The 25,424-nt window shown below is 44.8% G+C and overlaps 1 protein-coding gene across 5 annotated transcripts in view; it reads left to right on the top strand.

Moving 5' to 3' along the window:
* The window catches only part of LOC120788616 (pleckstrin homology domain-containing family G member 3), a 43,134-nt gene extending 20,941 nt beyond the window's left edge, over nucleotides 1–22,193 (top strand). For 2 of the 5 annotated variants that reach the window (XM_040124515.1, XM_040124516.1), the window contains exons 3-19: nucleotides 4,442–4,920; nucleotides 7,524–7,624; nucleotides 9,216–9,285; nucleotides 9,794–9,840; nucleotides 10,069–10,219; nucleotides 11,089–11,220; nucleotides 12,619–12,801; nucleotides 12,956–13,048; nucleotides 13,624–13,710; nucleotides 13,837–13,870; nucleotides 14,269–14,370; nucleotides 14,449–14,481; nucleotides 15,481–15,491; nucleotides 16,138–16,494; nucleotides 18,292–18,387; nucleotides 18,682–20,197; nucleotides 20,876–22,193. In XM_040124515.1, coding sequence (XP_039980449.1) covers nucleotides 4,442–4,920; nucleotides 7,524–7,624; nucleotides 9,216–9,285; nucleotides 9,794–9,840; nucleotides 10,069–10,219; nucleotides 11,089–11,220; nucleotides 12,619–12,801; nucleotides 12,956–13,048; nucleotides 13,624–13,710; nucleotides 13,837–13,870; nucleotides 14,269–14,370; nucleotides 14,449–14,481; nucleotides 15,481–15,491; nucleotides 16,138–16,494; nucleotides 18,292–18,387; nucleotides 18,682–20,197; nucleotides 20,876–21,804 — 4,421 coding nt within the window. In that variant the 3' untranslated portion in view covers nucleotides 21,805–22,193. Of the gene's footprint in view, nucleotides 1–4,441; nucleotides 4,921–7,523; nucleotides 7,625–7,661; nucleotides 7,732–9,215; nucleotides 9,286–9,793; nucleotides 9,841–10,068; nucleotides 10,220–11,088; nucleotides 11,221–12,618; nucleotides 12,802–12,955; nucleotides 13,049–13,623; nucleotides 13,711–13,836; nucleotides 13,871–14,268; nucleotides 14,371–14,448; nucleotides 14,482–15,480; nucleotides 15,492–16,137; nucleotides 16,495–18,291; nucleotides 18,388–18,681; nucleotides 20,198–20,875 lie in introns of those variants that run through there. The other 3 variants (XM_040124518.1, XM_040124520.1, XM_040124519.1) reach the window with 3 other exon arrangements.
* Nucleotides 22,194–25,424: the final 3,231 nt, after the last annotated feature.

Below are 25,424 nucleotides of genomic sequence, written 5' to 3'. Positions count from 1 at the left end.
GAATCGGAACTGTTTCTTCTTCTGTCCTCTCCCATGAATCATCCGACGACCCCTCAGGTTTACCTGGTGACCCTCTGGAGGGGCCTGACCCCCAGGTTGGGAACCAATGGACTGAACTCTCTCCCTGTCTATGACGTAGCTAAAAGCAGCTCCACCAGTAAAACGCTGCCGAAGCCTCCGTGACTCAGGATCAATGATCTGATCACGTCAGAGAGAATCAGAGACCAGTCACAGTACAACCAGTACTTTTACCACTAATACTTTAAGTGCTTGTTTTTGATAATGCGTCACGTGTTGTAACAAAAACAAGTCTATCAAAACTAATCTTAAACCAGCCTGTTTATTAACCAGCATGTGTTTTTGGCTGTCTGGCATTCTTCAGGAAAGGCTAACAAATAGCTGTTTAACATTTTGGCTAAGTTTGCAGATATGCTGAAGTTAATTTAAAACTAAAAATACAAACAGTTGTGCTGCGTTCACGTCATCGGAGAACTGAAGACGATGTACACTGACTATATGAAACCATATCCATTAGACGATGGTTTAATTAGATTAAACGACGGTGGTTGGTTGATCTGAGGCGTCCATGTTTGTTCTGTTTTAGCGCTGAGTCTGAAATATCGCAGCTTTCAGAAAAACACGAGTTGTAATTTACGACTTGGATGTTGACTTGAACTGGTAATCACATCAACTGCGATATGATGTGAATGCAACATTGGTGTGTTAGCATAACATCCTACTGTTTAGCATATTAACATGCTGAAATTAGCGCTAATCTTACCATGCAGCCAATGTCTTTGTGTTGTGAACTGAAGTGATGGCGGAAAAGCTGAATGTCCAAAACAGGAAACAAGATAATTAACAGTTGTAGATGTTTCGACCGAATTTATTAATGCTGCCTCTCTGTAGCCGCGCTGCTCAGCTGCTTTAGCTTTGCTAAAACTGTTTTATCTTTTTTTACTCCATGTTAAATGTTTGCTCGTTGTGTTTTCTGTGTCTCAGGTGGACTGTCAGTGTCTCTGCTCTTCAGATATTTAGCTAAACCCTCAGAGGAGTGGTTAGCCGGTACGTTTGCTAACACCGATCGAAACCACACAGCAGCCATTTTAAGAAGTGAAGGCGGGAAACTGAACCGACTCTTTAACACAAACATTCAACAATTCAAACACAACAGACTAAAAACTCAATGAACAATTACGTTCTGCATTTTAATACATTTTAATCTGGATTATCACTGTTTATACCAAGGTGTAACTTGCTTGCTGCTAGCTGTTAGCAGACTGAGTCAAGAACTGGCCTTTATGCTGACTTCATGTCGTGTGGAAGTTACTGTAATAGTTTTCTAAGATGCACGTACTGTTCTCATAAATACTCAGTTACTACTGGGAATCTCGTGTTTTGATACATGATACATATCAGACTTTCTGGTAAATAACAGTGAAACATCTAAAAAGATTTATATCAGCCAAAGTCCACTGTTATTTTTACGAATTGCTGTCTTCCAGGGAGTTTCCCATCATAACTGCTGAAAATGGCTGTGGTGTGGAAGCATGAATCAACGAGAATGAATCCGAGCATGCTCACAAATCTAAAGACCAGACTGTATCAGATCAAACAGTCGACACGAATCAATCAGAGTTAATGATCTGATTGGAATGATCAACCTGCTTCATGTTATCAGAGCCGAATTAAACTGAAGTCTGAGAGAAACCTGCTGCTTAAAGGTGATTCACATGTCTGTCCACAGCTGGTTAAAACTTTACTTACACAGGTCAGATTAGTTTTTGTTTCTTCAGTCTGAGTCGGGGGTTTTGGTGCCTTGCTCCAGGGCTCCTCAGCTGTGCTTATGAGTTACTGTAGTTCTGTCACCTTTCTGCCCAGATTTATCCTCCTCCGGGCTCTGGACCTGAAGCCTCGTGGTCTAAACTTCCCACACTTCTTTAATTTGAATGTTATTTCAGGGCAGCGCAGTGGTCAGCGGTGTCGCCTCTCAGCAGGAAGGTTCTGGGTTTGAACCCCGCTTCGGTGTAGAGCTCCCTCCCACGGTCCAAACACATGCAGGTTAACTGGCGAATGTGAACTTGACTGGATGTTTGTCTCTATATGTCGGCCCTGGGCCAGACCGGTGACCTGTCCAGGTGTACCCCGCCTCTCGGCTCCAGCCCCCCTCCCCCGCGACCCTCAAACGATGACGGATAATTCAGTTCATTTTTATTTACCTTTTAATTGCAGGTACACTCTATGTTTTGGGTTTCAAAATGATAATGGTGAGCTGGGACGAAACTTAAAGATTTGGTGGAAGAATGGACGCGTTTTATGTTTATTTAGTTTTTCATTTTGCAGTTTGGTAAGGTTATTTTCAGTCATAGAGTGACGTAGATGATAGCTGCTACGTTAGCCGTGCCGAGTCACAGCAGTCAGTCTGTGCTCTCCACAGTTTACACTTTCTGTGTCTCAGTGGTTTTTGATCTGAGGCACGTTTCCCCAGGGGGGTGTCTGAGTGGGACGTCATGAGCTCTGATGTCCCTCCAGAATAAAGCTCCAGAAATCCCCTTAGAAATCAGAGGAAAAAGAGGCTGCAGAACTTCATTCAGAATTTTCTTGTTTTTAAGTTTCCTTCAGTATCACAGTGACCCAGTGGTAGTTAACAGTCGTACCTGAGAGAGACAGAATAAAGATTCTGCTCTCGCGCTGATCTGAGATCCGTTTCTGTGGAGGTGTCATCTCGACTGATCAGCGTCCAGACTCTACCGCTGTCTGCTGTCCTTCAGTCCGTCCCTACCTGCCAGGAAACTGACGTTAGCTGACAGACATCAGGCTGACGTCAGAAACGCAAGCAGAGCAGGTGAATCCGTGTTCAGAGTCTTCTGCTCCGTCTCTGCTGGAACCGATTCTTAAACTGGATCTCTGAGCTTCGATTAATCGGACCATCTGGTTCTGACTGTCCAGAGCTGTGTGGGATAACCTGTATTTTAAATATGCAGAACCTTGACAGCCTTACAGGTAGTGCAGGTCTTTTGTTTTTCTTAATGGTTTGCACAAGTTTCCAAGCTGGAAGAAATATTATTTTATTATTTGGCCGTATCACCAAGCCCTAGTATAACGTGTCCATTTTGAATGCAATTTTGCTTGGAAAAAATTTTCGCTGTAATCATGAAGTTTGTTTTTAATATTATTATTTTCTCATTTTGCCTTTATTTGAAGTGTAGATTTAGACAGAAACATGGGCAGTGTAACTGTACGGGACACATCGTAACCCCTGAGCCACCAGGACGCCCCAAACTATGACGTTTGATCTGATGAGAGTAAAAAAACGAACAGATGCTTCAACACGTCACTTCCCAAGGTGAAACAAATCAGGTTTCTGTTGAAATATTGGTTATTCAGCAATGGCGTTGCATTAAATGTTGCTTCTCAGCCTGTTCTGTTTGACTCTGATCCTCAAAACAAATCCTTAACGAAACAGATGTTAGAAATTCCCCAGGTGTTCTTGTCAGATTAAAAAAAATAGCCGGAAACACTCCAGATGTTTTGAGACGACGATTCGCTGTCTGAACCTGAGGAGGAGGAAGAAGATGCGTCAGCCGGTTTGTTTGAATTACGTCATCTGTCAGGATTTATATCGCGATCAGGGAGTTTTATCCTCTGAGATAAAATACAAATAATAAATGTATCTGCCCTTTATCAGTGTTGACACCTCTGTTACAGCACATCCTCTTTCCTCACTGATAAAAACTGTGTCGACATCAGGAACAGAACACAAACTCCTTAGAGTCTGTTTTTGATAAGGACCTGCAGATGAACATGTTGTAATACCTCCTTAACTGAACTTTTACTGTGAAAGTCAGCCCTGACAGCAGAAGAAGCTCAGTGGTCTGCTGAGAGCTGGACTCATGTACAACCTGTCCCGACTTTTCTGTTGCTCGTCCTTCAGGTGTCAGTGTATAAGTTGTCTGATCAGTAGCAGAGTTCTGAATGTGTCAGGTTTCCTGTAAAGACGTCTTTTCTGCTGTTTTCGTTCAAACACCGTTTAACGTTATTGGATTTCATCAATGTCAACCTACAGAAGTCCAGGTCAGACTCAGGGAACCGCCTCTTTGTTTAGGTCACACTTCAGGGGTTTTCTAACCAAACCTGTACGTGAATTCCACAACTTTTCTCCGCTGCATGTTTTTGTTTTTCTAAAGACAAAGTTAAAAATTTTAATTTGGGATGTGTGGAGTTGTTCCGCTTGATCAGGGTCAGGATCAGGATCGGGATCAGGGCTGGTATTACCCGCTGCGTCCGAGTACTGGAACAGGGACTGAGCCCGGGCGCCTGTCCTGCCGATGTGCCGCTGAGCAAAGCGCCGACCTGGTCGTGCGGTTTTCAGTGAGCAGTGACGTCATTAGGATGTCATCCTGGACAGACCTGTCAACCCTCTCCCCCCCTCTCTCCTCAGAGTCCCCCCGCCTGTCCGCCGCCTCCATCGGCAGTAATGAGCGCGCTCCGTCGGCCGCGCCCTCCGACTCCTCCGACCTGCCGTCAGACCACCGCCCGGCGAGCCTAGTTTCCACGCTGTCCTCGGGATCTGGATCCTCCAGAGACGACAGCCTCGCCCCCCTGCCGCTGTCCTCCCAAACATCCGACCCCGATATCGACCTGGACCTGAGCCCCGCCGAGGGCGGCGGGGGCGGTGCCGACAGCGAGGGGTCGAGGCCAAGCCCGCAGTCTGACGGGAAGGGGCGGAGCCTCGGCCTCACCGGCGCCAACGGCAAAGAGTCGCCGGCGAGTCGGGCGTCCAGCCGCCGGCAGCGGACGTCTCCGCTCATAACCGGCAGCATGGCGCCGAACCCTCAGCTGACCTACCTGGACCGGGTCGTCATGGAGATCATCGAGACCGAGAGGATGTACGTCAGAGACCTGCGCATGATCGTAGAGGTGGGTCAGTGAGGACCAGTGATCTTTTACCCCACCGTGGTTTCAGGGATGTTCACTGTGTGTGTGTGTGTGTGTGTGTGTGTGTGTGTGTGTGTGTGTGTGTGTGTGTGTGTGTGTGTGTGTGTGTGTGTGTGTGTGTGTGTGTGTGTGTGTGTGTGTGTACATGAGTAAAGTAAATCCGGGCTCGGTCTACGTCCTGCACTTCATCACACATCAGGATGTTATGATGAGGCTTTCTATAATAATGGTAGTGGGGAAAAGAGCTTTGCTCTGTAACTGAAAATCCTGTTTATTTTCAGTTGGGGCTGCAGCTAACGATTGTTTTCATTATCGACAAACGTCAGAGGACGGCGAAGGACGAGTGTCCTCACGAAAACAGCTCGTTCTGTCCAAGACGCAGTGGAAAAGCCTAAAATGACTGATCTGCTATCAGCTGAAGAAAAACGGCAAATAATCGGAAGGAAGAAGCTGGAGCAGGGAGTGTTTGGTATTTTTGCTTTAAAAAATCTCTGCGGCGATTCATCGATTACCAAAATGGTTCATTAGATTAATTTTCTGTTGATCGATTAATCGACCGATGGTCTGATCTCTAGTTTCCATGAGACACAAATGATCCTTTATGATGCCGATGTTTGCATCTTCACTACCAACAGCTCTTTGCTTCACAGTCTTGTCTTTGACTTGGAGATTATTAACTGTAAAATAAAAATACAGATGAAAGGATTTTTTTTTTTTACCCAAAAACTCCTGCGGCCTGAGAGGCAAAACCCGGGGCGAAGCGGTCGACCGGCTGCATATCGACAGTGTCGCTCTGCGTCTGTGAAGGTCACGAAAGGAGCCACAGCCTCTTGTAGCGGACAAATTTATACGCGAAAGTAAACGCAACAACGTCAACACGCTGACTCCAGACCAGCGCAGCGAGGAGAGAAGCGAAGCTCCGTCGCTAAACGTCCCGAACTGGAGCAAATACCCTGCAAAGTGAAAGTCTCTGCTAAACCTCGACACGGCTGCATGTGCGGTGCCCCCCAGGGGTCGTATCCAAAGAGACCCACGGCCTGCGACCGTCCTCGCCAGTGTCTCTCAGTTCCACCGACAAAAATGTCCAAAAAATGAGACGAGGTGAACGTTAAGACAATGAAACAACTCTACATGCGGGGGCTCGGATTAGACGTGATGAGTTAACTATCTGACCCTCGGTGCTCATCCTGTGCCCCCCAACACGTGTAAGACTGACCTCGGATCGGATTCGGGTCCACGGCGGGTCTACGCTCAGACCGGAGGACAGAGGACGGCGTGTGTGGTGCGTGTGAGCGTAACCTGGCGGTGATTCCTCTAATGAAGCCGTCCTCTCAGACTATAATTAACTGGTTAAGTCGTTCTGGATTAGCTGCTTATGTAACAGTGAGGATCACGGATAAACCTGGACCCAGAGGGGAGACCCGAACCTGAAAAGAGAAGAAACCAAAACCCTGTCCCGCAGACAGAGGGACGGAAAGACGGCCGCGTAAACGGCACATTTCATTTGCCCGGATTGGCCGCGACGATGTCGAGCTCATCGACAATCCAGCTCCAAGCTGTTATTAATTCTTATGACCGTTTGACTTTTATTCTGTCATTTCCAATGTATTTCAATTGGTTGATGCAGGATGAATGAGTGAATGGTTGTGACGACCGTCAGCTCCGCCTCAAAGACCAGTCGCAAAAAAAAGTGTGAAATATGAAAAAGCTGCAGAATCTTCAACAGGTCACAGTAAAATCTCTCTCCTCTGTCCTCTCCTTCTCTTCCCCCCCTCCTCTCTCCTCTGTCGTCTCCTTCTCTCCTCTCCACGCCTCCTCCTCCCCCCTCCTCCTCCTCTCTCCTCTGTCGTCTCCTTCTCTCCTCTCCAAACCCTCCTCCTCCTCTCTCCTCCACCCCCCCCCGCTCCTCCTCCTCTCTCCTCCTCTCTCCACCCCTCCTCCTCCGCTCTCCTCCACCCCCCTCCTCCTCCTCTCTCCTCCTCCTCCTCTCTCCTCCACCCCCTCCTCCTCTCCTCCTCTCCTCCTCTCCTCCTCCTCTCCTCCTACTCTGTCCTCATCCACTCTCCTTGTCTGTCCTCTCCTCCTCTCTCCTCTCCTCCCCTCCTCCTCCTCCCTCTCCTCCTCTCTCCACCCCCTCCTCCCTCCTCCTCCTCTCTCCTCTCCTCCTCCTCTCTCCTTCTCTCCTCTCCACGCCTCCTCCACGCTCCCTCCTCCACCTCCCCTCCTCTCTCCACCCCCCTCCTCCTCCTCTCTCCTTCTCTCCTCTCTACGCCTCCTCCACCCTCTCTCCTCCAACCCCCCTTCTCCTCTCCTCCTACTCTCTCCTCCTCCTCCCTCTCCTCCTCTCTCCTCTCTCCTTCTCTCTCCTCCACCCCCCCTCCTCTCTCCTCCTCCTCTCCTCCCCCTCCTCCCCTCTCCACCCCCCTCCTTCTCCTCTCTCCTCCTCTCTCCTTCTCTCCTCTCCACGCCTCCTCCACCCTCTCTCCTCCACCCCCCCTCCTCTCCTCTCTCCTCCACCTCCCCTCCTCTCTCCACCCCCCTCCTCCTCCTCTCCTCCCCCGCTCCTCCTCCCCCCCCCCCCACAGGACTACCTGGCTCACATCATCGATCGGTCTGACCTGTCGATGCGTCCGGAGCAGGTGTGCGCTCTGTTCGGAAACATCGAGGACATCTACGAGTTCAACAGGTCAGAGAAACGACACTCGAGCTCGGTCTGTTGTTTGAAAGATTCGTTCGCCTCGAACCCGACGCCGACGCGTCGCCGTGCAGTTTCCTCGGGGTTGGCGTCGGAGGGTGAGTTTGTTTTTCAGACCGGGACCGCCCGGCTGCACGGCGTGGAGTGCGGAGTGGTTTGTGGTTTGCCGTGGTCGCGCGCACAGGAAGGTGGGTGGACGGGGGGCCTGCGGGTCTAACTGCACCGTGTGGTGTTTCCTTCGACGTAGTTTCACTCTAACACGACAGAACAATTCAACAAACTCTGATTGTTCTCCGTTATTGAAGAGGCTGAAATGACATTTTCCCACCGGAGCCCGCAGGACTCGGCGTGACGCTCGCTGACAGAAGACGCAGAGGAAGTGATTGATAACAGGAGAAATGAGACGCGGCCGGAAAACGCTTCGATTGTTGACCATTTCAACCCACTCCCTAACCTGTGATTGTCGTTATTAACCACGAGTAAACGGTTCGGACGTAGAAGACAAAATCTTCCCGTGTCCGTTTCAGGTGCAGAACAGTTTCACTTGTATTTAACGCATCAGAATCAACCTTGAAATGTTTCACATGGGATTTCATTCACTTCTGTTCCATTTCCAGCGTGAAGATGATTAATTATTAAATGCTGAATCAATTGCATTTCGTCTCCGTTTCAAAACTTTAACAACACAGGAAACAAACTGACCTGACAGCGCTGAACGGCTCCACCTGCTGGACAGGTGACCTCAGTACAGCTACTGCTAGAGACAGTTAAAACATTTCAACTGTTTAATCAGTAAAAGAGTTTGCAGAGTTTGTTGAACCGTTTTAGTCCATTTAGTCCTGGAATTTAATGAGGTGGTGAAAAGTTCAAATTGCATATTCAGATTTACAGTTAGATGCTCCTCAGCCTCTTTACGTCCATTTATTCCTTTGGTTCGAGTGAAAACTCTGGAAAGGAAACCACAGACAGTCGGAGCTGAGCGGAGCTAATGGAGGTGATCTTCCTTGTTTTGATAAGAGATTTGGATCAGAGATGACTTGAGCAGGTATCAGTCGGTGTCTGCTCTGATGTGTTTAACAATCTGTCGTCTTTGAGATTCAAAGTTTGTTTTTGACCTTACGAAACAGCAGCTGTCTAAACAGTTCCACCACAGGGTTCTGGAGCTTTTGGTCATATCGCATGATCTTCATCAGCAGATGCCCAGTTACCATTGAAATGTTGATGTTTAATTTTTTTCATTTTCTAAAAATATTTTTTTCACAGTAATTTATCATTAAAACTAAATTTTAAAAGTTCAAGTTTTGCACTTTACTCCACTTGCTGAGGAAGACCATGCGATTTGACCAAAAGCTCCAGAATGGCAGCTAAGCGAGGCTGGGATTGTTTTGTCAACCTGTGAACTGTTTTTGTCAAATCAAGGTAGAATGTCAGAGCAAACTGACATATTCATAAATTCATTTCAACATTTTCATCCCTGTTGTTTTAATCATTTTGGTAGATAAACTCACCAGAAGAAGAGATGCGAGGTTTTGTTGACGTGTTGTCGTGGTTGTCGTCATGGTAACGTGTTTCCTCTTCACAGCGAGCTGCTTCAGGCTCTCGACCTGTGTGACAACGACCCCGTCGCCGTCGCCCGGTGCTTCGTCATGAAGGTGAAGAGACGTGACCGACAGAGAAATAAAGAGTTCTAGTTTTCAGATGAGGATTTAATTGTTTCACTATCTTACGATAAAATGATTCAAACGACCGTTTTTCATGATCCAAACATTAAACTTTAAGATCAGTATCCCAAGGGAAAAATTGGATGAGTCACTGAACTGAATCTTAATTTGTGACTGACATTGTGATGATGTTCTATAAATGAAACTCCAGGCCGGAGTTGGTGTCATTAAAATATCTGTTCCAGCTATAATCACTAACTCACTGCTGCATGTAAAAATCATGAAATTATGGAGTTGACTCATCGTGGTTTATTTAAAATTTTTAGAAATAAAGCTAATTTTTCCAGTTTTTAAGGAATATCTCAGCATCACACTGAAATTATCTCCATGTATCAGAAAATCGAAGGATGACCGAGAACCGAATTGTAAAGCTCCACAGATTCTTAATCCCAGTCCACGAGACTGATTTCCTGCTTGTGATGACTTTATCTCATTTCAGAGCGAGTACTTTGACATCTACACACAATACTGCACCAACTACCCAAAGTAAGTACTGACAATCTGCTGAACGTCCACGCGCTGTTCCTCATGTCGTCGTGTCGCGTACTTACTTGTTTACCTGTTCCTTCCTGTTCACACCTGTTTGTTTTTACCTGTTCACACCTGTTTCTTTACCTGTTCACACCTGTTCACACCTGTTTCTTTACCTGTTCACACCTGTTCACACCTGTTTTTTGTTTTTTTTGTTGTTTTTTTTTCCCCCTCCTGTTGCAGTTCAGTCGCAGCTCTAACGGAGTGCATGAGGAATAAATCCCTGGCCAAGTTTTTTCGGGAGCGTCAGGCGTTGTTGAAGCGATCGCTGCCTCTGGGTTCATACCTGCTCAAGCCTGTTCAGAGGATCCTCAAATACCATCTGCTGCTCCAGGTAAGAAACCAACACACCTGACGACCCAATCACACCTGTATTTATAGTATAACAGCAACATTTAAGGCCAGACCTATTAAGTTCAATGGAACCTCTGTGATCATTGTACAGAGGTGAAGTAAAGTGTGCGACATCACATTTTTACCTTCAGACTCTGAGGTTTAAAAGTCAGACTGATACTTACGAGACCGAACGACCTCGGTACCATTATGAGTGTGGATGGCAGGAAGGTTTAGGAAAGAGTCACGGGTTCTTGAGAATGAAACAAGGTTTGCTTGACGAGCGAAGAACATTGAAGTCACGCTGTAGTCTGGGAAACACTGGAAAGTCTGCGCATTGTGATTTGATGCGTGGATATTTTAGAGCTCTTTCTCGGCACGATTAGTCAACAAGATCCAGCTGACATAATAAACAACCAGTGAGATCAGGAAAAGTCCATGAAAACAACTCACGGCAGTAGCATAAAGAAATAAGAGGACACAGTCAATACAGCGGTTTCTTTGTCGACCTGTGGGTCTTAACTCCTTGTTTTCCTTTTAAAACGTCAATCCACAGCATTTCTGTCTCCGTTTCCTCCACCTTTGAACATGTTGACCACCTCTATGCCCGTGAATCAGAGGTGGCTCTTTATTTTAATTTTTTCATGCGAATGCATTACGTGATATTTTCTGCATTTGTCACATTGTTGCATATCAGTTTTGAAGTTCCAGCGCCTGTGCATGATATTTTATAGAAGAAGAAGAAGTGAGCCGAGTGTGTATCTTTACATTTGAATGGATAAGAGCCTTGTGCATACAGGACTGTATCGTCTGCATAAAAATCTGACCTTAGATTTGCTCGTTGTGGCTGATGATGATGTTTTTGTTTAGGAGATAGTGAAGCACTTTGACCCGGAGGAGGAGGGTTATGAGGTGGTGGAGGAGGCCATCTACACCATGACAGGAGTGGCCTGGTACATCAACGACATGAAGAGGAAACATGAACACGCCGTCAGACTGCAGGTATGTCGCAAATTAACACACACACAGATACGCTCACTGTTTAATTGTAGATTTATAAACAGATTTACATAAAACGCGTATGTTTCTGTTGATGTTGTGGTGTGTTGCTCGTCTCAGTTTGTGTATATATTTGATCAGTTATTGATGGGATATTGTGTCAGGTGTTTGGCATAACTACCTCCTTTTTTTGGTTGGTTGTTGCAGCCTGTGGTTTCAGTAGAATAATGTTTTGTGTTGAGAGTTTAATGCCTAATGAACATCCATGACTGAAACATAATTTATTTTAGGCCTAAAATAGTATTGAATTTGTTGTGAAATGAAAGGTACTAATCCAGAGGTGCTTTATGGTTATTGGTCAGTTCAAGGGGTTTTTACCCTTTAATCTACACAGAAAACCGCATTAACTAACACACCTTAATATAGTGTATGACAATGTATTCTGGGTTGCCAGGTTTTAACTCTGTCTGTTAACCAAACCAACCAACTACAGGATGGACTGTTAACTAGCTGGTTAACTAGCGACATACAACATGTAATTAACTATTTCACATGTGGCGTTCCACAGGGTTCAATGCTGGGTTCTCTGTCGTTTTCCTGTAAATATTCCCTTTCTACAGAAACAGGAGATTTACTGCCATAGTTTTGCACATGATATGTCTTTTAATGCTACTATGAAAGAGAGAGAGAGGTCCAATTTCATTAAATTCAGTTAGAACCTTTTTTTTATCCCCGATTATTGGACGATTATATGCTGCAGCTCGCCACCCGGATCAACAGTTATAAAAGTAATAGATGAGAGAAGAAATTATATTGTTAATCACAAAATAAAAACAATCAAAGGCTTGAAAACTACACGTGAAATTGATGATAAATACATTAATACATGACTATATATAATTATATCTAAAAAGATACATGGGCTAGTGAGGAGCAATGAGAATTTACCAACTAAGACGTAAATTCAATATGCTCATTAATTTCTTCACTGGTTGTGGCTGCCACACCAAACTGAGGGCATTGCATACCTATGACAGTTTCAAAAGAACCTGAATAGACCTCCTCAGGGTTTACACACTTCATTAAACAACCACAATGTTTACTCAGTGGTTCAGTAACGATGTCTTAAAATGACAGATTTTCAATGGAGGTTTTGCACTGATTTTTAAAATGAAAAATTCATGTATACTATGCACCTTTTCAATAAACAACATTCAACAAGTAAATCAAACAGACTGGAAGTTGTTGAAATGTGGCTTGTTTCTCTGTTGATGGAGCTAGAATAACATCTGGCCAATCACAATGTAGGAAAAAGGAAATAAATGTCCATAGAACAAACCGTAGATAAAAACCGTATGAAGGCATTTGTGTCTGAATGTTTGTTTTCTGTGTTTTCTTCAGGAGGTTCAGTCTTTGCTGCTGAACTGGAAAGGTCCTGACCTCACCACGTATGGAGAACTGGTTCTGGAGGGAACCTTCAAGGTTCATCGGGCCAAAAACGAGAGAACGCTCTTCCTGTTCGACCGCATGCTGCTCTTCACCAAACGCCGCGGAGAACACTACGTCTACAAGTCACACATCTCTGTGAGAAACAACAAACTAACAAACAAACGGTGTTACTGACATCTACACCAGACGGTCTCAGAGTCATAAACCTGCAGGTTTTTGTTTGTTTCATCCTGGAATTAGTTTTTTGTGTCAGGGTGATGTTGGTTTGTGTTTCCCTCTCTGGTTTCAGTGCTCCACTCTGATGCTGATCGAAAGCGCCAGAGACTCTCTGAGCTTCAGCGTCACTCAGTACAAACAACCCAAACAGCCTCAGACCGTCCAGGTGAGACCTCCTACACCTGCTCAGATGTTGTTTTCTGCAGTGTGCTCTGTCAACATGTTCGTGTTTCAGTCTGAGATACAGTCAACGCGTTTCCACTGTGGAGCTGGACAGAAACGTGTGAACTCTTCAGCAGTTCACCGAATAACACAGATCAGCTTGTTCCACAAGGGAAACCACTGATTTTTAAAACGACTACACACGTAAAAAACAATATGTGTAAACACTGTCTGGATTTAGGACGTATTCTATTTTACCAAGCTAGAAAATGTAAACCAATCACATTTGGCTTTTGTTTTTAAAACATGAAAAAAGTAGTTCCTTTAGTTCCACTATAAACTGTAACAAGAGCAAAATATGTTCCACAAAGACTCAGCTCTATATCTTAATTTTCCCTTCTTTTTTTTCTTTCATTCATTTTTCTAATTTACTGATTTAGTTATTTTGTAGTTTTGGGATTCAGTGCAGTATATTTACATATATTTTGCTAATTTTACCTTGAATCTCCTGAATTTATAACATCCTAAACAGATTCAGTCTTCTGTTCTCTTCAGCCTTCGTTGTGTTTTTGTTTTCAGGCGAAGACGGTGGAGGAGAAGAAGCTGTGGGCTCATCACATCAAACGCCTCATTCTGGAAAACCACCACGCCATCATCCCACAGAAGGTCAGGAACCAGTAACACCAGCGTGCATATCATTAACACCAGCACACACACCAGTACGACCAGTGCAACCTCTCTAAACACCTGTGTTCCAGCTGGAAATGGTTAATGTTGTCTTGTTTGTTTCAGGCGAGAGAGGCCATCTTAGAAATGGATCCATTATGTGAGTAAATGTTGTTCTTCGACACGGTAAAAGATTTTCTGCTTCTGAAGGTTTTAGTAAAAAAATTGTTCAACGTTTGGAAAATGTGATTTAAAAACTACAAAAACAGGGTAAACAGTTAAATTCCTTAAAACGGTTATTGTGTTTATTTCTCACAATCAGAACTAAAAGCGTCAGTAATGTACAACAACGACGTCTGTGGTCATCTGGGTATTAGAATATATTTTTGAGCTTCTGGCCCATGAAGTGACTGAGCAGCTGCAGTCAGTAAACTTCACCGTGAAGCTGGACATTAATGAAGCTGTCAGAAAGCTTTTGGCCTGAATCTGATTTGATTCAAGTGTCTGCGTCAGCGCCGCCCGGTCACTTCACGCTGATGATTCTGTTTTCCCCTGTAGATGCTCCCAGGTATCGTTACAGTCCTGAGCGTCTGAAGAAAGGTCTGTCCTCCCAGGCTGAGGAGTTTCACCGGGACGGTCGGCAGGGACGACGGCAGTCTGGTAAACACACATCCTCTGGTTTCTTCGGCCAGTGTTTTCTGTTAACATTCATATTTAACTTTTTTCCTTCTTCTTCAGAGCCGACCAGACAAATCCTGAAGAGCAGCAAAGGTAAAAATCTGTGAAATTGCAGGGAGATTGTTACTGAGGCAGCTGAGACATTTGACCTCTGATTTTAGATTTCCTGTCCTTTCATTCAGTCCACTTTGAGCTGTTTTTGATCTAGTTGCTGTAAATCCTCTACTTCCCCAGCCTGCTCGTTATTTTCCAAAACTCCGTCAGGTTTGAGATCGATTTCATTCATTTCATTTCTGCGAGAGACACAGACCCATCACGGCCGGTGTTTAGGCAGATTTTGACTATTATCTCATTGTTATTTGTCAGTGTTACGTTAACGTCGTCCTCATCAGCTCAGAGCAGGAACCCTTCGGTGCGTTCAGGACGCAGACATTTGACAGTCGTCTGCTGAACAGTAAACACGCGTCACATTATTCTAGTCACGTGTTCCATGTTAGCATTAGGTCCCGACTGATAAATTACCTGGATGATATGATCCCCAGCAGGTCTCTGGGGCTCAGTGTGTGTGTGTGTGTGTGTGGTCTGTCCACCAGTGACAGACTCTCACAATGATTTTTACACCAGAAAATGTCCCAAACACAACAGATCTGAGTCACTGTTCTTTAAAAACATGTTTAAGCCGTCACATTATTGGTTATCTGATTTCATTTTTTTTTTTTTTAAATTCTCAAACACTGATTTCCGTATCAGTCTGGCTCACATGCCGGAGCCTCGAACGTACCGCAGTATGAAAAGTGGTTTGCTATGTTATTCTGTAAAACATGACAAACAAACCACGTGTCAGAGTTCCCCAAATCCAACAGCAGCCCAGAATACAAGTATTAAGCTATTAATTGATTGGCCTGTGTCCCGTATGATCTGCTGGTGAGATCCAGAGGTCAAAGGCTGAAGTCTGTTTATGTCACTTTTGATGTTTCTCACAGATACATTTTAAATATTCATAATTAACTGAATATCGTTGCTGTCTGTGTTTAACCAATCATCGTGTGCGCTCCTCTTCTTCTGCTGCTGATTCTCCCGTCGGACCCGCAGCCATCTTAAAGGTAAGAAACAAACGCTGTGCTTTAACGTGGACTGTGTGTCTCATTACTGCTGTGGAGGAGGGAGGGGTGGACGCAGGCGCCTGTCTGTGGTGAAGGCAGACAGTGCCCTCTAGTGGTCCAAAAGGAGCTTAGCACTTATTCAAAACGAGACAAAATCGGCCACAGACCAGGTCCAGAGGGGTTTCCGAGCCCCCGAGAGACCACAGGGCTACTGTGGACCCTCACTGTACACTCCTCTACCACGGGCTCTGTGTGACAGTGCCTTGGAAACAAACTGATAAAACTCAACTTTATGTTCCTTATAGATAAAGTTTACACACGTACATTTAGCCTATATAAGCACAATATAAAACAATAATTCAGGTTATTTAAGGTAATGACATTGAAAAATAAAAGCCACAGCATCAGGTAATGAAGGACCAGTCTTTCTTCATGTTCTACTTTAATGCTACAGTTTCATAAACGACATATAACTGATTAATCTGGAGTAAACGCTGCTTTGGGACATTTTTTGACCCCTGGGGGGGTCTGGGGGGCAGATGGCTCCTTTGATCCAACACTGCCGTTAAATCAGTTCTTCATTAGTCCTAGAAAACACCACACACTTTACAGGAAAGAAAATCAGGAGGTGTGTGACGTCCTGCAGCACTCAGACAGTGAGGGGGTGTTACCCGGGGAGAGATGCTCCCTGCAGCCCGCCGTCAGCCGCAGCACGCTGGGATCCAGTCTGGGCGAGTTCGAGGCCGACCGGCCCGCGGAGGAGGGGGGGGAGGGGCTCGGCAGCAGGAAGGACTCACTGGAGCGGCTGATCTGCAGCGAGGAAGAGGAGGAGGAGGAGGAGGCGGGCAGATTGTCTCCACAGCGCTCTCATCAGACGGAGGACAGCGAGCCGGACGAGATCCTGCTGGAGGACGACCAGGTAGACGACTTCGCCAGCTCCGTGCTGGCTGCCATCTCCTGCTGGCACTACAGGGTCCAGGCCTTTCTGTACACCACGGTGACGGTGAGGCTTTCTGCTGCCGGCCTGGTCTTCATCACCTGCGTCCTCCGCTTGGCCCTCCGCCCGTCCTACACCGGCTCCGTAACACGCTAAAATCACGGATAACAGCGCTCCCCGCTCCGCTCGCCGATAACTTACAACCTCCTGCTCTGGAGCTCTCAGTTACCTGCTGCCTGAGCTTCATGTGTGGAACTAACACCAGCTGAGCTGCATGTTTGGGGTCAACATGCTAGACTACATCAGGGTGACGGACACCGACTGTTTACGGTCAGACATGTGCAGTAACAGAGACAGAAGTCAAACCTTCACATAGAAAAGGTGTCAAACTCCATTGTGAGAATTCAAGGGTTAAACTTCCGTTCAGCATTTTGACAAACCCTCCTGTTCTCCATCTCCTCCGGCGTCAGATGTTTCAGATGAATCCGTTTCATCTCTGTGTCCACGATGGAGCCCAGCATGCGTTTAGCCCAGCTAAGAAAGATGTCAGGTGTTATGACAGAGACCGTTTACCTGGACAGAAACCTGTAGGAAGACCCTGAGGCAGCTGCTGGTAGACTACTGCTAAAGTAGAATCACTATACATGATGATACGGTGAACAGAATATTCATTTGGCATGAGGTTTTTTCTATTTCAATGGAGTTCAATGGCATGTTTTAGCTCAGATGAAGTCCGACGGTTTCTGACTCATCCAATAGGTCTGGAGGAGAAAAGCCAAATATGGGAAAACTGGCAGCGGGACAAGTTTCCTTAAATCGGTTGTTTGGTCAGTGGCTCTTGCGTGAAGTGCTTTGTCTCCTTGTTACATTTCTGTCTCTACACCTGAATAAACAACATCCAACATGTAAATCAGACTGACGTGGAGCCGTTGGAAGGTGGAGTTTTTCTCTTTTAATGGAGCGAAGCTAACGTTTTCCTCCTGCTTCCAGTCTTTATGCTAAGCTAAGCTAAATCTGTCCTGGACTTTGAACTGTAGAGATGAAACTGATCCGTTTGAAACATCTGACAAATTCAAATGTACCTTTAGTAACGGACTTTTCACCCCCCTTCATGTACGTTTTGCTTTTATTGGAGCTTCTCTGAACATCTGACCTGCAGCTTTTGGAGCATTTGGTTTCATCCAACTTTACTACTGTGAGGCTGAACACAAAACATAACCGAGTGTCTGCAGGTTGTGTTGAAGCCGAGGTTTGCTGCTGCCTCTCAGTGTTTTGTTGCTTCTTTTATTTGCATGTTTGGTTTCAGAGACTGACCCATAATTTAGTTTGTGTGATGTGAAGCTGTAAATGAAATCTGCAAAGCTACTGCACCGGATTTATCGCTTCACTGTTGTGCATAATCGGAGCAGTTATTGTTGTTCACTGTGTCTGTAATAAAGGGTGAATTCACTCAGCAGAGAAACATTTTCCCGCTTTTCCCTGAGTTATCTAACCATGAAGAAAGTCTTATGAGCGGAGGTTTGGAGATTTCTGTCTCTGGTGTTTCTTCTCTCAACACAATGAAGGTGAAAGGAATTTAGTTTTTGAAGCTCAAAGCATCCAAACCTCATATTTGAAAAACTCAGCAGTGTCCTGTTTAATTTCTGTGATTTATCCAGAACAAACAAGACATCGATTCTGTAGGAAAAATGACTTTTTGAGGTCTGGGTGAACTGACCCTTTAAAAAAGAGCAACACTAATGCCATCATAGGTTGTGATTTGTGGCCTTTACTTGATGATAAAAAAATGTTTCAACTCAAAACCTTCTTTTTATCTGCTGGTATTAAAGTTTCATTCGACGTCTTGTTCTGTTTTTGTTGAAGGATGCAGAGGGAGGCAGTGTTTCCTCATCTGGCTCTAACAAAGAAAATGGACGACTTCCTGAAGAGCCAGCGGGAACTAAACAAAAATCTGAACAGGTAAACAGTGGAGGACTCGCAGGTTTGACTCCTTCCTCATGTCTGATATTAGAGTTTTCATCGGATCCACCAGTCCTTGTCCACTTATGCTTTCTTTATGCTGCCAAAAAATAACGATTACTTTGTGAGCACAGAAAAAACTTCTAAAATTTACCAACACTTTCTTCTAATGTTATCTTCCCTAAACTAACCACAGATACTCGACTCATTCATGAACTCACCTCATTTATTGGAGCCATGATGTTTAAATGGTTCAGAGAATATTTTTCAGTTTGGATTTTCTTCCTCTTCTAGCCCTCCACAGACAAGATGCCGCAGGAGAAGGCACCAGAGTCTGAATCGAAAGAAACCGCCGAACCAAAACCCTCCTCTGATCTGGACCCTCCCGTGATCTCAGTGTCTGCTCAAAAGTCAGAAGAACTGAAACAAGAAGGACACCCAGAGACCACAGAGGAAGCGGCGTCTGCCACGCCTGATTCAGATTTAAAAACCTTGAGCAGTGGGGAGTCATCTGAGGATGAGGAGGATGACAAGGAGGCAGCAGACAAGGAGGATGAAGCCAGCAGCATCCTTCCCTCTTCTGTCCTGGACAAGGCCAGCGCCATTGCCCAGCACTTCAACAACAGCGTCAAACGAGGCGGTCCGGCCCAGGATGACGCCCGTTCCCTTGGCTGTGCTTCACCGCGATTACCCAGCAGAACCGGCAGCAGCCTCAGCCTCAGCGCCGAACCCGCAGACCGACCGTTATGGCTCAACAGCATCTGTTCTGATCCTGCAGAAACCTTTGGCACGACAGATTTGACCCTGCTATCTCCTCGGGATGACAGCCTCTTTGACACCGACAGAGGTATTCGGCGGAGACGGGACTCCACCCTGTCCAAGCAGGACCAGCTGCTCATCGGCAAAATCAAGACTTACTACGAGGACGCTGAGAGCCGGGACGCCACCTTCAGCCTCCAGCGCAGAGAGAGCCTGACGTACATCCCGACCGGGTTGGTCAGGAGCTCCGTCAGCAGGTTCAACAGCATCCCAAAGGATAAAACTGTCCAGATAAATCCCTCCACTTCGATGGCATCCGCCAGTCTTGACCCTTCCTCAGTGGAGACACACTCAGCTTTACCCACAGATACCCGTGATCGTGTGGTCTCCAGTGACTCTTTGTACTCTCTGAAGTCCGATCAGAGAGGCACAGATCCAGAAGATTCAGGAGAAAGCCTCAGGTCCAGATCTCAGAGCCTGCAGGATAATCTGGATGAAGAGTTCAGACCTTCATCTGAAATGATCAAGATCTGGCAGGAGATGGAGCGCGAGATCAGTAGATCCCAAAGTGAAGACAGAGGGTGTGAACAATCCAGAGAAGCTCCAAGAAACTCCAGAGTGACCAGTGTCGGCCTTTCGGGCTTGACAAAGACCCCGGACAAGAGCTGTGACCGAGACAGTGAAGCATCTGACCTCAGCACCATCACAGAGGAATCCACGAGTCCTTCACCCCTCAAGCCCAAAGGCTCCAGGGTGAATCGGACAGAAAGTCTGAAGGACACCCCAAAGATGTTTGGAGAAGAGGCCGCCATCCTCAGGGCTCCGTTTCCTCGGGTCACCCAGCTGAAGGCGGAGGCAGAGGGGGAAAAGCCCAGCAAGGATTCAAACCAGCTGGACGATGTAGACAAAACCAAGAACAAAGTCCTCCATCTGGCTCGTCAGTACAGCCAGAGAATCAAAACGACCAAACCAGTGGTCCGACAGCGAAGTCAGGGTGTCCTGATCAGTAAGAAGAGCTTACCCTGTGTGGTGGAGGAGAAGGAGACTTCAGGTACTGTGACGTCCTGTTTACTTTAAGATTTCTGTGTTTACCTCCTCTACTCCATCTACAACCAGTCAGGGTCGCTGACAGAGCAGAGATTACTGTTGTCCTTCTCTAGATGCCTGCAGACTGAATACAAAGCAGCGTTTTGCTTTACTTGTTAAAAACATTTCAAACTTCATGGGACGTGTCTTCACCTCAGTTCCTGACACCCAGAATGTCTGAACACTGAACATATTAAACAGAGGTACAACTACTTAAATGCTGATGAGTAAATATGCAAATGAGCAGTATTTAAGTAGTTAAAGATACGTTTTTTTACGCGGATTTGGGGATTAGCCATTTAAGGCTATACCAGATTTGGGGATTTGAATCAGGGGGTGTTTTTTGATTTGCAATTCTCTTCAAAAAAAGGGAGTGAGAGCTGGAAATAGAAAAAAAGGAAGTGGACAGTGGCCAAATCATTCAAACACTTGATCATACCTTGAGAATAATTCTGGTTTATTCCAAGTCTGGTCTCTTTGTGGTAGTTTTGTACGTCATTTCTATCAGTTGTGACGATGTTTACGAATGAACACGGATGGGTCAAAAAACACAAGCCGTGAGATGGTAAAACACGTTGTAATGAACATTTTTTAAAAACTAGAAAGATTACATTAAATTTCTAATCGGTTATATTTTCTGCAGGTAAACCCAACGTGAATCTGATGCTGGTTTCTCATAATAAGGCATCCTCTCTACCGCTGAGCCCCATAGACCAGATCCAAACGCTCACCCCCATCCTCGCCTGCAGCTCGGTGGACAGCTCAGGGGTGGTCTCCCCTAGTCGGGCTCACTCCCGCAGTCCCCTCAGTCCTCCTCCCATCGAGGGCTTCAACTGGCCCGACGTCCGAGAACTCTGCTCCAAATACTCGGACCACGGCCGCTCCAAGAAGAGCCCTGTCAGTCGGAGTCGCTCAATCCCGGAGCAGATGTTTGATGGAGGTCAGAGGAGGCACTCCAGCTGCTCCTCCAGCCACCTCCTCGCTGATGGAGCTTCTGGCGAGGATCCTTCGTACAAGCCTGATAGCAGCCGGAACACCAGCCGAGAGGAACGTGGCAAACGGCTTCACCGAGCCAATTCTCTGGACCCTCGGCTGAGTGGAGCACAAATGACTGAGCTGCAGGTGCTCCAGGACCAGGTTGCTAACAGCAACTACGATGGTTGCTTTGTCGCAGCTGAGGCATCGCTACCCAGTGACCCTGAACACAAGGTAATTGTCATAGAAAAACTTCCAGAGCCTGACTCAGAGCCTGCCGAAACCGCAGAAGAATCCAAAGAAGAAGACGACAACTACGTTCAGATCCGTTCGCCAACCAGCAGGGAGAAGATCTCCATCATGGCCGTCATTGACCGCTGCCGGGCTTATCAGGACTCCGACGAATACAAACAGAGGGAGGAAGCGAAAGCTAAAATGGAGCTGGCGAGGCCTCAAGAGCTCAACAAGACGGCAGCGGCCTCTACCAATCGCGACGATGAGTCCCAGAAAACGAGCTCAAACTCCGGACAGAAGACAGAGGCCGGTCAACAGAGCATTGTAAAAAATCTGAGAGAAAAGTTCCAGAGCCTGAGCTGAAGAAACAGAATGATAAAAGTTTTTAATTAAACCGTTAGACGTTGTATCAAAACTCTGAATTAATGAACCCAAAGATTTATACATAAAGTGCAAAAACTGGGTTGTTAAATTGATCATGAGTTAAAAAGTTCATGTTTAACTCTTAAAGTAGTGAACAGATGATCAGCCTATCAGCAGTTTCCCAGCAAAACAATATGAATTTCAAAACAGACAACTATTAACAGCAGGTTACAACAATTTGAGTTTTTTTTTTTTTTTTCAGTTTTCAATTATGAAAGATTTGTGATTATTCTTAGTTATTATGAATTGGCAAACGTATGAGGAAAACCTGTCACCTTGAGGTGTCAAGATCATTATATAATAAAACCACCAAATTTGTCATTGTTATATATATATATATAATATATATATATTTATATATAATATATATTATATATATATATATATATATAATATATTATATATATATATATATATATATTACACACATACATTCATATACACACACACACACACACATATATATACATATATATGTGTGTGTGTGTGTGTACAATTATTGTGATTTCAAGAAAACAAATGTTTAGAAGACAAAATATCTCTTATGATTGACTTATTATGTAAAAATCCAAAACCAGTTTTCTCAAGATTACAAGAGTTTTTCTCATTGTCCTCTGGCATTTTGTAGATAAATATCTAGAAACGTGTAAATATCTTTATACAGTCCTAAAGTACAAATGATCTGCAGTCAGAATATTTGTTAAAGCACCTTTTGTACCAGATGTTATGTGTTGCACAGTTTCAGTTCTATCAGTTTGTGTGTTTTTCTCTTCACTCGCTCTCAGTGAAAACACAGATTTAGGGAATTGTCACTACACTAAGGGTCGATTCTGGGTCAGTCGTCTCTGCAGTTGTAAGAGCTTCATATGTTACGGTTACGACAGAGACTTGAATGCTGCACTGTTTAAAGGTCGTATGTGTAGATTCCTGCTGCAAGGACTAACCACTAAACTTTACCACTGCGGACGTCACTTTGTTGGGTCAAACATCTAAAAACACCTTACAGATTTTGTGGTTGCACAACGTCTGGTGTAATCTTTATGTTAAAGGAACAGTCTGACATTTTGATAAACCCTCTTGTTCTCTGCCTTCTCCAGAGTCAGGTTTTTAGATAGATATCAGTTTCGTCTCTGTGTTTCCAGGTAGGTCCAGGACATGTTAAATCTAGCACAGCACAAAGTCTGGAAGCAAGAGGAAGCTGTTAGCGTAGCTCCTGTAAAAGAGAGAAAAATCCACCTTCCAAAAGCTCCAGGTCTGTTTGATTTACATGCTGTTTTTATTTAACAGGTGTAGAAATAGAATGTAAAAAGGCAAATCATTTTTGGATGAGACCCATCGTGGTTTTAGCACCGAGCACCGTAGACTCTCGTATGAGGGGGCCGTGGCTGAGGTGGTAGAGCAGGTTGGCTGCTGATCCCTGGGTTGGCGGTTTTGATCTCCCAGGGCACCCCGACGCTATCTGTGCATGCGGAACGTTATCCGCGGTCGAGTGCCATAACGGGAAAAGCCAAACGACGACGACTGTACGCTTTCCTAACTGTACAGTCAACTAAACTGCTGACAGTTGGAAGGAATGGCTCACTAGCTTGTTATCTAACAAAGATTAAGTTCCCAAAATGTTGGACTGTTCCTTTAATCCTCAGCTCTTTCACTTAAGAAAACTATGTCTTAAGTCTAAACGTTGCCTGATTTTCCTCTGGTTTAATGAAAATATTTGGTAACCTTATGTGTAAAGACATCAAATGTCCGAGTGACAACAGTGTCCAGCGTCTCACATGCAACATCTAGCCTGCAGCTGTTCAGATAAGTGTATGGAGGACCTGCTTTACTAGGAAAACAGTAAATGAGTGGACGATTTTTGAAAATGCTCAAAAAAACCACTAAATAATAGTAAGTTACCTGGATCATTTCTCTCAGGATTATTTTGTTCATTAGTAAAAATAATTTCCTTAATGAGCATGGCCTGTTTTATGTCCTTCAACATGCAAATAAAGTAATGACCCAAACAATTTTATCCTCAGTATACAAATTATTATTAATGATCTTATTTTTACGTGAATGGGTTTATGTCAGCTTTTGTGTATTTTAGTTTGTCTAATTTATGTTAAGTATTTACCATGTTATGCAAATTTATTTGGACAATTTATTGACTTTGTTCATTTATTGATTTCCTAATAAGCCAGACTGTGTTCTCCATACACACTAATCATATGTGAGTGTTTCCTAGAGCAACTTATAACAAGTTAGCGAGTCGATTCATTTTAGTCCCGTGCTCAATGGCACATCGGCAGATTAGAAGACCTGTGACTTTTCTGTAACCACTCATCCTCACAGTCAACCACTGTTAACAGTCAGGCTCATTCCTGTCCTGTACCTCCTATTTATTTGATTTGATGTAAATAGAAACGAATACGCTGTCTTTCTATAACTGTGGTTTTATGTGTGTGTTGTCTGTACAAACGTACAAATGTTTATATGAGCTCAGAAGACGTCTGTTCTGTTCCACATTAAAACTGCACAGGACCAGGACCAACAATAATTGTGTATGTGTTTGAATGTACTGTATACACTTAATCCTACTACACACTGTTGGTAAACACACTGTCCTCATAAGACTGTCTCCATACATTGATGAGCCAAAACCTCATGAGCAATCACAGATGTCTAGGATATATTAGATGGTAAGTGAACCATCGTTTGTTCATTCCAAAGTTCAGAGCTGCTCTGTAATCAGATCTTCAGTGCGAAGATGAACACAGAGAACCGAGAATTTAGTATTGTAACAAACACATTGTGGGGGTTGCTACACAACATGGGTTGAAAAGTAATTTTGGGATTATTACAAATATATTCTAAAGGTATAAATTTCAAAACACCGAACGATAGCGTCAAATCCAGAGTGACGGCGTGAGCAGAATCCACGCTGCTGCTAGCAGAGTGCTGTCAGAGGGTAGGTTTTTTGGTGGAGGACAACTTGACAGCGAGATTGTTTGGAGGGCGGGATGATGAACCTCCATTTCTGATGCTTCCACAACGGAAAGCCGCGTCACCAGAGTTGCTACACCTATGTTGTAACCACGGCAACCCATGCAGAGAGGTTGGTGATGTCCGATGTGATCACTTGCAAATGAAAGTATGGACAGTCTGTCCTTAAAATCTGATCTGAGAAACAAATTGGATTTGCCCGCAACCCGAACAAAACCCTGGTCAACAGTTGGATGGACTGCAATTAATTATGGTGTAGACATCAATGGTTCCCAGTGGCGCAATCCCAATGACTTTGTTGATTCTCTGACTTGTCATTCAGTGCCACCAACAACTGGTGCTAGCTTTGTCTAGTCTGCCCTTATATTTGAGTTTGGTATTGATGTTTTCATTCTTGATTTGTTGGTTGATTGCTTTATGGTAAGTCCAGTCCTGGCTTTGGAACACATTCTGTTTTTCAGTTGGGGTATGTATAACTTGATGTAACTTTCTCATCCAGATCACCTATAAAATGTCCATGAAAGCTAATGAGCTCTGTAGTAGTTGTTGTATTGCATCCTCCAACCACAGGGGGA

The sequence above is a fragment of the Xiphias gladius genome, chromosome 4 (genome assembly GCF_016859285.1).
Source record: "Xiphias gladius isolate SHS-SW01 ecotype Sanya breed wild chromosome 4, ASM1685928v1, whole genome shotgun sequence".
Lineage (NCBI taxonomy): Eukaryota > Metazoa > Chordata > Actinopteri > Istiophoriformes > Xiphiidae > Xiphias > Xiphias gladius.
Note: the sequence above shows the minus strand (reverse complement) of the source record. Positions and strands in the feature narration are given on the sequence as shown.